Source organism: Furipterus horrens, unplaced genomic scaffold (genome assembly GCF_987537825.1).
Source record: "Furipterus horrens unplaced genomic scaffold, mFurHor1.1.pri manual_scaffold_9, whole genome shotgun sequence".
In the NCBI taxonomy this organism is placed as follows: Eukaryota; Metazoa; Chordata; class Mammalia; order Chiroptera; family Furipteridae; genus Furipterus; species Furipterus horrens.
Window position 1 is genome coordinate 76,381,350 of NW_028327179.1, and position 12,600 is coordinate 76,393,949.

General features: G+C 36.7%; 1 protein-coding gene across 2 annotated transcripts in view; it reads right to left on the reverse strand.

Moving 5' to 3' along the window:
• The window catches only part of CPED1 (cadherin like and PC-esterase domain containing 1), a 286,576-nt gene that overhangs the window by 33,215 nt on the left and 240,761 nt on the right, over positions 1-12,600 (reverse strand). For both annotated transcript variants that reach the window (XM_090287436.1, XM_090287437.1), the window contains one exon: positions 7,145-7,281. In XM_090287436.1, the coding sequence (XP_090143562.1) occupies positions 7,145-7,281 (137 nt within the window). The remainder of the gene's footprint in view (positions 1-7,144; positions 7,282-12,600) is intronic.

Here is a 12,600-nt window from a genome sequence, read left to right on the forward strand (position 1 = left end):
TAACCAAGATTTGGGGGATTTTAAATTTAAATATACAATAAAATGTTTTTATTCCATTTTATTTCATCATAAATGAAGGGAATTACCAATGATGATACAAATATTTTATCTCATTATCTCCTTTTTCCAAAATCACCAAAAGTAACTTAGTAACTCAAGTTATAAAGAAATGAAAAGAACATTATTGGTGGCTATCTGGGTTGAGTCAATAAAGGTAGTAAATTGTCTGGAGCTTGTTAGCTTCTTATATTCTTTTGATTTGTGGGGGCTGGGAAAGAATTGAGTATATGTGGAATCAATAGACATGGAAAAAAAGCCTTTAAAAAATAATTTCCCTGATTCCTCCTGCATAGGTTCTCTCTTCAACATTCATGGAAGTGGGGATAGTTTTTCAGGTCCAATCAAGTGCATTAGATGCCAACAGTACTCAATCCTGGAATTCACTGGAACCTTCTGGGGGCGGGGGTTGTGGGGCATGGCACGGTGGCAGTGATATAGGATTGCTGTAGGAGCTATTTGTCTATTAATCTGGGCAGTGCCTACTTATTGGAGAGCTCTCCCAGTTAAATATAAAGGGAATGAAGGTGAGGTGAAGAGGAGTTTAATTTGCTAACTCTAATCCAGGACAAAGTATAGCCCATATGTTTAGAAAGCTCACAGTGATTGATAGGCCCATGATTAAACACCCTTCCTCTTATAAGAAAGATACCCATTCCTAACTGAGGCAAAGGGCAATTCAGCTCTATATCAAGTTGAAACTGATCAGATGGATAATTATATTTAGGGCATGATGAAAAGCTAGCACAACAAAGCATCAGGCTGTGAAATGTAATATGACCAAGCAAATTGCTCTTTGGAGTTAACAACAAATGTAAATTGACATTTAGGCAAATCACTCTCAAACACATGAAGTTTGGCTGGAAAAAAAAAAAGGGAAACAAACAACTAAACAATATCATGTACACAAAGATCTTCTAGTTGCTTGGAACAAATTTATTTATCTCTATTGCCATTCCATCTAGAATGTGGGCATTAAGTATAGGTCATCCTTTTCTGGAGAGAGGGAGGTGCCCTCCTTTCTTTTTATCCTTCCCTTTTTATTGAAAATGACAAACAACAGTGAATGCTTGTTGTAACTATAATGGAATTTACATATTAGTCAGAACATATTATTATAAATTATCAAAAGTATCCAAAATTTAAACACCTTTAAGTCCAAGATACTAGTTAACTTGCAAACATTACTTTAAAATGTAAGTTACATTTTCTGTTTTAACAGCTTGAGTTTAAGTACTTTTAGCAAATACTGCCTTTTCATATTTCCCTTTCCTATTTGTATGTACTGTTCTCTCAAATACTTCATTAGTGCTTTAAATTCTGAACTATGTTTTCAGCTGACAAACAGAATAAGGGATTTTTAAATTCAGTTTTGTAAGGTTCCTGAGTTTTTTCAGTTGCAAATGTGATTATCATATTTCTAAACTGTTTCCTATACATTTTGCACTACGGTTACAAAGTTATGCTCTGATAAAACTTTATAAGTGTTCCATTCATAGTTTATTAAGTAAGAAGTATGTCTCTATTTAGAGAAATGTGTGAAAGTATAACTGAAAACAGCTTGCATTTTTCAGTTGATTTTGCTTTGATTCAACATAATTACACATCACAAAACCTATGCATATATGCAAAAACCTAAAAATAGAATAACTCATATTTGGATAAATGTAGAGTTTAAAAGGAGCCCCATATTTACCTGCCCTCCCTACACAAGCAAGTATGCAATAGAAGTAGGATACAAACGCTTCCAGGAGAAGCTTTGTCCCATCTTTCCTTACAGACCAGTCTCCTGTTCACTGTTGAAGAGGAGGCAAATGACTGAAGTACAGAAAGTATGGTTCTGCTCATGTGCCACTGGGATTCCTGGTCAAAGTTACCAGAAACTTGAACCCTTTTTAAAATCTCAACGGATGTGTGCCTTGTTCTTCTCCCATAGGTGGGCACCTTGGGTTGGCCAAAAAGTTATTTTTTTTCCCCAGAAGATGACTCTAGTAGCACTTAGTTGTCTTTAACTTCATTTGAAACAAATTTTTAGGTGGTATTGTGACAGCTGTCATATCAGCATGCATTTACAAATATCAAAATTGATAAATTTTTGCATACCATTTTAATATTGAAGATGGAAGAAAATATCCAACATTTTTGGAATATTATGCTTTATTATTTCAAGAAAGGTAAAAATGAAACTTAAACACACACACAAAAAGATTTGTGCAGAGTATGGAGAAAGTGTTGTGACTGATTGAACATGTCAAAAGTGGTTTGTGAAGTTTCGTGCTGAAAATTTCTCACTGAATGATCCTCCATGGTCAGATAGACTAGTTGAAGTTGACAGCAATCAAATTGAGATATTACTTGAGAACAATCAGCATTATATCTCATGGGGCATAACCAACATACTCAAAATATCTGAATTAATAAAGTTATTGGTGAAAATGAAAAACATGTCTTCTATTTTATGGAAAAAAACATACAGACTTTTTGGCCAACCCAATATTTCCAAGTATAGTTTTACATTCATCAATGTAAAACAGTAGTGAAAAGATGTAAAAGGTCATAATAAGAACATAAGGAAATTCAATGGAAAGAAATGACTACTTGGAAAGTCTAAAGAAAATCTAAAACTATTTGAATTTTCAAGTAGTCATTTCCAATCATTCTCACTTGCCCCGTCAAATTCAGTTGCCTTTTAATCTGATTCTTTGGACACAGATAACTCAATTCAATGCGTCCCAAAAGCTGAAGCTTTCCTTGATTAGAATATAAAATAAAGTTCTGGTTTTTTTGTAGCATGACATCTTATTCTTGGTAACAGTGAAACTTTTGGATTCTCCCTGTAAAAATCTGAGATTGACATATTAATCGAACATCTTCATGTTAATAACGCTACTACGCCATTAGAATACGCATGTTTAGGTATGTCCCCACTTTTATATAATCCAAGATGCATAAATTAGAGCAAACAAAAAATGAGAAACTGGGACTCATCCCTAGCACACGCCTCACCTGCTTGATTCCTGCCCATCATCTATTCCCTCCATCCTTTGTTCCCTCCTGTGAGAGGGGAATCAATGAAAGCGCTAGGCTTCAGTGACAGGACTCTCACCGGAGATTCTTAGGAGGGAAAAGAAAGATTCCTATTTCTTTAATTAAACTATTTCAATATTTCAAAATAATGTGATTGGTAGATTGCATGTAACTACCACTTTTAGCATCTTTTCTAGAACCTGTGAGCCCGGGTCAGGTGCCAGTCTCTATACTTCTCCCTACCTCTGCAAGTATCAGACTGTATTGCAATAATTGCTTCTCTCATTTGTTTTCTATTAGAAACTCAACACCTTGAAGGAACATGATATATGCATTTAGAACAGATTCTTAGCCCCACAAAAGCTTGAGGAATGAGCAACATGACATCACAGAAGTTCTAGAAAGTATTATGAACTTAATCCTGGTAAGTGATCATCTGGATTCTCTTCTGTGGTAACATGTTAGGGACAACTGCTATTGCAGGTTTTCTGATATGGTGCAGTAGAGTTACTCTAATGGATTCAATAAATTTTAAAAAAATCACTTTATATGATGGGATAAAACCTGTAGCAATCTGAGAATGTTACTACTCCGTGACCCTGAAGGCCTCACACATATGTGAAGGCATTTTCTGTATAATGTTGCTCAAATATTATGTTTCTTTTCTTGAATGTTTGACGTGGTTGAAAGATCTCCCCCTCTCCAACCTGGAAATCAGTATATAAGGTGCTTAAAAGCTAAAATATTTGTTACTTGTTTTTCTTTTTTTGTAATTTTTATGCTTTAACATTTATTTGTCTTTGACACAGAATGATGCTTTAGAAAATTCTGAGTAGGATGAATACTTAATTGTCCCAGTGATGAAAGATGAGAGTTTCAGGATCACTTTGCCTCTTTATATTATTCTCATGGAAAGTGAAAAACAGAGGTACTGGGAAAACCTTTTGCTAACCTGCTACTACTCATAAGTGGATTTTTTCTTAAGAATAAGCACTTCATAGTTATAACTGTAAATGTTTACACAATTATCTCTGTACTGTGCAGTGTATGAACATATGCACCTGTCTGTATATTACTAAGTCTTGTGATTCTAAATGTAAATGATCTTTCTCAGGCTCTTTCTCCATTGCACTTCTACTGCTTCTGCCCTAGGTCTGATTTAGACAACATTTTAAAATACAGATTTTTAGATTTATAAAATGCTCACACATTGTAAAAATGAAAATAATACAGATGGTTAAACAGGTCTCCTCATCTTTTACCAACCCTACTTTACTGCAGATCTGGCTTCATGGGCACGTGGCCTGGGGCAGTTGCATGGGTCCCGTGTAGTGCATTGTGTTTGCTGCTGTTGACTTCTTGAAATTCCTAATAATTTTGAATACAGGGTCCTGCGTGTTCATTTCACACTGAGCCTCAAAAATTTGGAGCCGGTCCTGTCACCACCTCACCCCTCCTTCCACTCCTTTCCACTTATGTAATCAGTTTGAGCTGTTTGCTACTTCCAGAAACATTCTGTGTATGTAAGCACGCTTGCTTTAGTTTTTCCATTGATGGGGTTATTCTATACATATTTTACACGTTTTTTGCCTCCTCGGTGTTGCATGACTGAGTTTTTCCATTAAATACCCTCTGCCTTCCCAGCACCCATTTCCTCCCTCCCCCAGGCAATCTCCATACCACTGCAGGATGAGCTTTGTGATTCTGGTTTTATAGCACTTCTGTTTAAAATGTACAATGCTTCCCCGTGTATAGAATAAATTAGCATCCTGGTAAACAAAACAGTCTTTCTATGACCACAGCCCTTTTGCTGGAAAATTTGAGTTTCAGAGTATGCAGGTCTGAAGGACAGCTCTGCACCAGGAAAATCACAAAAAGGAGTTCTTTCTGCTTAGCCATCAGCTAGCTGGTCTCTGCTAGGATCACCTAATTTGAACATAGGCCTTTATTTTGAGACTTTGTCTAAAGGTAGGAAAAAGCGATCTTCCCTTTGCCTTGCCATTACTTTGTAGAGTTGCTAATAATTAGCCTGAGATTAGCAAAGACAGTATTAGGGACTTCACTTTTGTGTCCCCTCAAAATGCATATGTTGTAATCCTAACCACCATGTGATAGTATTAGAAGGTAGAGACTTTAGGAGGTAATTAGGGTTAGATGAGGTCACAAAAGTGGAAGCTAATTCTTATCGGAACGAGGACGAGACTGGAGCTCTCTCTCTCTATCTTGTGAGGACATGGTAAAAAGGCACCCAGATCTTGGACTTCTCAGCCTCCAGAAATGTGAGAAATAAATATCCCTTTAAGCTACCCAGTCTATGGTATTTTCAGATAGACCAGAAAGAAGGCTTTTTAGCTTTCTACAGAGTTGATTAATCTACAGTATAGGATTAGATCATGTAGACTTATTATTTTATGAAGAAAATGAGTCTGAGAAAAAAAATGTATGTCATGTCCAAAGCCATGGAATTCAGTGATGAACTTAAATTAACATCTACTGCCTTTCGGGTTAATAGATTGTGACAGCTTGGAATTTTCCTGAACCCTGTAAATTCCGAGGTTGGAATGGTATTCTGAAGAGTTTAAAGAAGTCTGATTGTTATGGCAACAACTACTTTCATTGCTTCCAGTCCTGCATTTCTAAGCTATAAAGGTTGGACTGTCCAAGTTGCTGGTTTAAAAATGCCTGCGTAGTGGCCACTGTGAGATATGTACTATCATGGATGAATTACTCAATCTCTCTGAGTTTTAATTTTCTTAGATGGAAAACAACAGATATAATATCTACCTTACAGAACTATGACTAAAAATAAACAAGATTTTAACTTATCTGTTTACCTACACATTTATTAAGCAACTATTACGTATCAAAAGTTGTGTTAACAGTGAGATCATGGCAATGATTTACATACATATTTCCTGCCTTCCTGCAGCTAACAGTCTGGCTGGATGTAAGGTGTTTTCAAGAAAGCAGCATAGTTTCTATACAGGACTGATGCTCAGTGAATAATAATATTACCTGGAAGTTAATACACTTCTAAATGCTTTTCTTTCCTTCCTTTTTAAAAAGCAACTAATACTGCTACTTTATCTTTAGAGAGAGTCTCAGTCATGAAAATAGGGGTGTTTATTTACATCGCAATCACCATGAAGAAGACACCCACCTCTTCCCTGCCCCTCACTCCATCATTCTTCTGAAATTCTTTGTTAGGAGAATATATGAACATTGGCCTAATCTGAAAAACTGGCATACATTCATTCCAGTACCCTTTTCTTATACATTTAACAGAGCTTTATTTTTACAAATCAGTTTTTGAACTCAGTCTTGCCCATGTGTGAGAGCTTATGAACATTTTTTAAGGAATTGCCCATCTAATAAAAAGTGCTTTGAAAATCTGGATAAGGCTTACTTACTTCACGGTAACCGGGCATGTCAGTTCTATGTGCCCAGTTCGCACGTCCGAGAGCTCTGCCGGAATCTACCTAGTCAGACCGCGCCTAGCAAGAAGACACTGAATGTCCAAGAAATCAGCTTAGAAGCCGCACTAAAGGAAAAGCATCCTAAGGAGGTCCATGCGAGACCTGATCGAGAATGTGAAAGAAATCAGGAAGGTTAGTGTGTCAAGACAGCGCCACGCACTCGCGCAGCTCCAGCAGCAGTGGGTCCTACATTCAGGAACATTTCACTGCTCAGCGGAGCTGCAGAGGTCTGGTGTAACGGCTGTGCCTTGCCAGAGCCGCACTTGACAAGGCCAGCTGCTCGGAACTGCCAACTGTCAGTGGACATGGCAAGCTCTTAACAATTTGTGCTGAGGAAACCAGCATAGAATTGGATCGGCACAGGACATGACTTTAATACCCTCCATCTGTCAAGGAGACTTATTTGGAAATAACAGTGTTTTTTGAGCGAGAATTGTTAAGGCTCTACTCTGATAACATTTATATTGTTAGTTATCCTCTGCAGAGTGAGAGAGCGGGAACTGGTCTAGCAGATGCGACTGTATGGCATTTGGTGCCGCAGGTGGTGTAAATTAAAGGCTTTCCCCACTGGTTCCGGAACCTACCTTCCTTCCTCCCAGGCACTGCTGCAGCTGAGGCTTAGTTAGGACACCGTATTGGCAGTTGTGGGGCTGCCAAGTTATTTCTCTCCAGTCGCAGGTTCTGTTGTCTGAACAACTAAGGCAAGGCACGATCCATTGGCCTGGAATAGACAGCAAAACCTCCTTTGGTTCAGTTTCTACTGATGAAATTACAGTTTGCAAGTAACCTTAGGATTCAACTGTGGCACACTATCACAGAAGTTGCAGTGAGAAGAGCACTCTTTGTCATACAAATCAGGTGGTGGGACGCATGGCCTCCAGCCAACCAAATAGAATCGCACCACATGATAATGTTCTGAAATAACAGAGTTCATGCTAAAACCAGGCATGAGTTCTGTTCTGTGAAACCACATACTTATAAAAACATAACTGATCAGGTACTACTCAATTAAAAAGTATAATTTAAAATAATTTTTAAAAATAATTATATTTTTTAACCATACATTAGGCCCTTAATAAAATCAAAGTAGGCGGGGAGCCATTAATGTTGAGGTAGTTGGTCACAAGTATTTATTAGTTTAACTCATGCTTATATTAGCAATCCAATAAGAAAATTACTTTAACATTCTGATAATTTATTATTCTGAAGGCTAGTTCCTTAATTTGATTGATGGCCTTTTGATGAGAATCTCTTCACTTCTTTCTAGCTGTGTTGCCTTCGTTTCTTCAGCTGTTAGATGAGGTATGTACTTTTCTCACATGATTGGTGTGAGGATTTAATGGGATAATGTATTTAATTTACAGAGCACAGTTACAATATAATATTTGCCTTTGTTACTAGCAGTCTTCAAGGCACAATGTTGGTCACAAGCTTTAGTAAATGTTTTTAAAATAAATGAACATCCTCAGTGTAGTTCAGATCTTTTCTATTTTATTGATAAAGTATTATGTATCTAAAACACCTTGAGCTTTTAGGGTGAATATCATTAATAATTTATTTTTAAAAAACACCAAGAAACAATTTTTTATTATTTTTTGTTTATCTTTTCAGAAATGGGAGTGTGGACTAGCACGTTACACACAAAGCAATCATTTATCTCCTTTATGGAGAATACCCTGATGGCTACAACAATAATTTGCTCTACCCTAAAGGTCTTGCTTATGTTACCACTAAGTGTTTCTCTTTAAAATATTGAGGAGCTAAATGTTTCCAGCTACGTTTTGAGTTAGGAAAGAAAAACTTGAACAATTTTACCCAACCTGGCTTTGATTCACAATTCTGCTTAACAGAAGTATCTGGCGTTACATTAATTTTAGCAGGAAGAATTTCTCCTTTCATGGGATGACTATGGTGTAGTTTGCATTTCATGACCTCAGGGATGTTGAAGTTGTGTATGTGAATGTATGTGTGGAAATAGTCATGGATAACTAAATTTGAAAGTAGATCTAGTTTATGACTTACTAAGTGATTACAGAAGTGTAGGTATGGTAAGAGAGAGAAACTTGGGGAGATAAAAGAAAATATTACTCTCTAGAATGATTTCAACTGAGTTCTTTATTGAGGTAGCTACCCTATTAGATATTAGATGCTATTGTGTTAAGACATCACAACAATAAAAAAAAAATAACATTTTCATAGTACCTGACAGTTGCTAGGGATACTCTGAGTACTTTTAATGAATTAACTTATTTAAACCTCCTAACTATGTTAAACCTCAAAAATTTATGATCAGGTTCCAGGTTTATAATTTATACATGTAAAATAATTACTAATGCATAACTGAGTAAATATATCTGTGGGGTACTAAAAGAGCCTGTGCTTTGGAGAGACATACCTAGGCTCTGCCTCCAGCTAGCCCTCTGGATATCAACACTGCTCATTAGGGTCACCTGGAAAGCTTTAAAATCCCATGCCCAGGTTGTTTGTTAGACTGATTAAATCAGAGCTGCTGGGTATGGGACTCAGGCAGTATTTTTAAAGTGATTTTCAGGTAATTCCATATGCAGCCAAAGTTGAGAACAACTTTTTAACTTGTAGAGACTACTTAATCTTTTTTTTTTAAAGTATATTTTATTGATTATGTTGTTACAGTAGTTCCAATTTTTTCCCCTTTACTCCCCTCCACCCAGTATCTCCCTCCCCCAGCATCCCCCCCCAAGTCCATACCCATGGTTCGTAAAAAATAACTATCCCTCCCTCTCAGATATTAAGACCCTTTGTAATCTTGTAAAGGACAATGGGCGAAGGTCTCAAGCTCCTCTAGCTGCTTCAAGCTGGACATGGTCGTCGTCCTACCTACCCTTGGGTCCAGAAATCCCTAATAACAGTGGGGGTGTGGAGGGGAGGGTGGCCTTCCCACATGGGGAAGGATTGTGCAGACTCCAGGTCAGTTGGCTGCTTAATCTTTTTTCTATAAGGAAAATACAAGGGGTCGGGGGCGGACACACACAAAAAAACCCTGGAATTATCTTCTGGAGGGCAGGCGTCTTGTAGTACATGCTTCCCCTACTAGGTTAGTGTTCTAGGAACCCATCAGTATCAGTGTACCAACTGGTGGTGTTGTGAGAGGCTGCATTCGGCTTCAATGAATTTTTTTTTTTTTTTTTTTTAGACTCTTTCAACGTGTTTACTCATTTCATGATGGGTGATTTACGAGTGCACTTGCCCCACACCATGCTGAGTGTTCAGCAGTTTTTGACCAAAAACAGCATGACCCCTATGCCCCACTCACCCTGTTTACCCCATCTCGCCCCAAGTGACTATTTTTGTTTCCCCAGGTGATAAAAGTCCTCAAAGAGAAATGTTTTGGCGCTGGCTGGTATGGCTCAGTGTATTGAATGCCAGGCTCCAAACCGAAGGGTTGCCAGTTTGATTCCCAGCCAGGGCACATGCATGGGCTGCAGGCCAGATCCAGAGTTGGGGACGCGTGAGAGGAAACCACACATTGATGTTTATCTCCCTCTCTCTAAAAATAAATGAATAAAATCTTTTTTTTTTCTTTTTAAAGAGAGAAACATTTACCAGTGTGGAAGAAGTGAAACAAAAATTGGCAGAAGCACTAAAAGGCGTCAAATCGATTAGTTCAAAAACTGTTTTAAGCAGTGGAAAAAATGTCTTGATAGGTGTATTGCATCAAAAGGAGAGTACTTTGAAGGTGACTGAAGTTTAAACATGAAAGAATAAATACACAATTTTTTATATGTATATAGCACCTCCCATAATGCCTGATATCTAGTAATTGATGAATACATTTTACTCCTCACCCCCAACTTAAGAAAGCCATGGTAATTCATAATAAAGAAGGTGCCATGGAGGCAAGAGTTGTCTGGAAGATTCCATGGAACTCATAAAATGAAATCAGCTCTCATGGATGGACAAGATTTGGACATAAGGAACGGGAGGTGCATCTGGGACAGTGATGAGGTAGGGCTGACGTGAGCTGAAGACATAACAGGCCTACAGAATAGATTGTATGTATGGTGATAAAAAGGTCTGCTGGGTGAAAGATGTTTCCAAAGTTTCCACTAGTAGAATGTAGCAGTACTACTAAAAGATACAATGTAAAAAATTTTAGGAGTGTGTTTGTTTTGCCATCCAATTCTCTTTTACAATTTTTCTGTGTTTTTCATTCAAAATATAATTTGCTTTCTAAATGTAATTTTACCCTGGCACACAGGGTTTGTAATCAATAATCAACCCCTATACCTCTTTGCTTGGTCTTTTTAAATTCTACGTGATTTAGACACAGCCTTATGTTTAATATTTGTTGTTTAATTTCTCAAGAAAACCTCCTTCTGGCAGAGCCTTTACTTCATAGAGATTAGCGTTTTGTGGGCATACAGAACCCTCTTGGATGGGGTTGGAATGGGCTTTGGCTCTCCACCTCCTGCCTCCTCTTTTAGAGATCAGATTAACTGAGGACCACAGAGTTAAATGACAGAAATGAAATTAGGCTGTTAATGACAGGGCTGGACCAGAATTGAGGCCTAAGAGTCTCCAATTTGCTGATCCTTTTATCATGTTGGGCTAAGTCAGCCCAAAACTACCAGTTGAAAATGAAATATGGCCTAACTGTCTCTCAGGTAGCACTTACAGGAAAACCCATAAACAGTTTTTTTTATTTTTATGAATTTATCTTTATTTCAAGTACCTGAATTTATTCAGTAGGTTTATCGTGTGTTGATAGAGACTATGTTGTTGATTTTTTTTCTAATAGGAAGGTGGGATGTGGGGGATGTAAAAGTGTTTCTGCTTATTAGATTATATGGAGTAATATTTGCAAGGGCTCAGCTTTCTTTCATCAGATCCTTGGGTATTTAAGAGCACCTGCACCCTCTCCTGCAGACACTTTCCTTCACCCCTCACCCTTTGCTGACAGCTGATTTTGCACAAACTGAGACCTTCTTTGGCCACTTGTTGCTAAGGCTGGAGAAACAAGTGGCCAAATACAAGCACAAGGATCCAAATATGGGTGCAATTAGTTTGTGGGAATCAAATCACAGGCACATGAAAAGGACAACTGATTGGGTTTCTAAAAATTTCGCCTCACTGGTTTATACTATCATATATTTCTACAGTCATAACTCTTTGTGTTTTTATATTGATTAACGATGCCTTTTTATAGAGTTAGTAATACTATTTAAAATAGACATCTGTATAACACCTGCAGAACTGGACATTTTAAACAATACCAGGTCTTAACTAAAATTGTCAAAAAGAAGGACATAAATTCTATTGAATGAATTAAAGCTGTGATTTTTGAAAAAAAGTATGACATGTTTTAGTAAAATACATTCTAAGGCATAAAACTGCCTTTTGAGAGAAGTTGTATGATTTATAATTATAGCTTTGTATTTAATGTAAGTTAGATTTCAGTCATTTAAGTGAATCAGATTGGGCAATATAATGAAGAAAAAATTTAAGTTTGTAATTTGGAGTTGCAGTGAGATATAAAGTTATACAAGTGATAATACTAATTCCAGACTTCATAATGCTATAAAATAAAGCAGTTTTGACTTAAGAAGAAAAATACTACCCATATTTTCAGTATTAGAAACATTCAAGTGTAAGTATGTCATGTTTTCTTACTTTATGATTAAAGCTTTTGTTTACATATCATAAAATGAAATCTGAACTCTTTTCCCTGAAAGTAATTCTTATTCAATAGTCATTGTATAAATTTCTTCTTTTTCCAAATTAAAAGAATTAATTTTTCTTTGTTAAGTAACAGATTTTATTCTTAGGTTATGTCTTATAATTAAATTATTTTCTAAGGATTAGAAACTTAAAAATTATATAAAAGAAAACAGTCACTCAAAATTACATTAGCTAGTGTTTCTAAAAAGACATTTTGACCATCATTACATTGGAAAAGTGAAAAAAATGAATCCAGTTCTGCCAAATGCCTGTATTGTGCTGAGAAAATCATATTTTGGAAACTATCTGTGACCTAAAAATAATAAGCTAAAGCTAGAGGTCT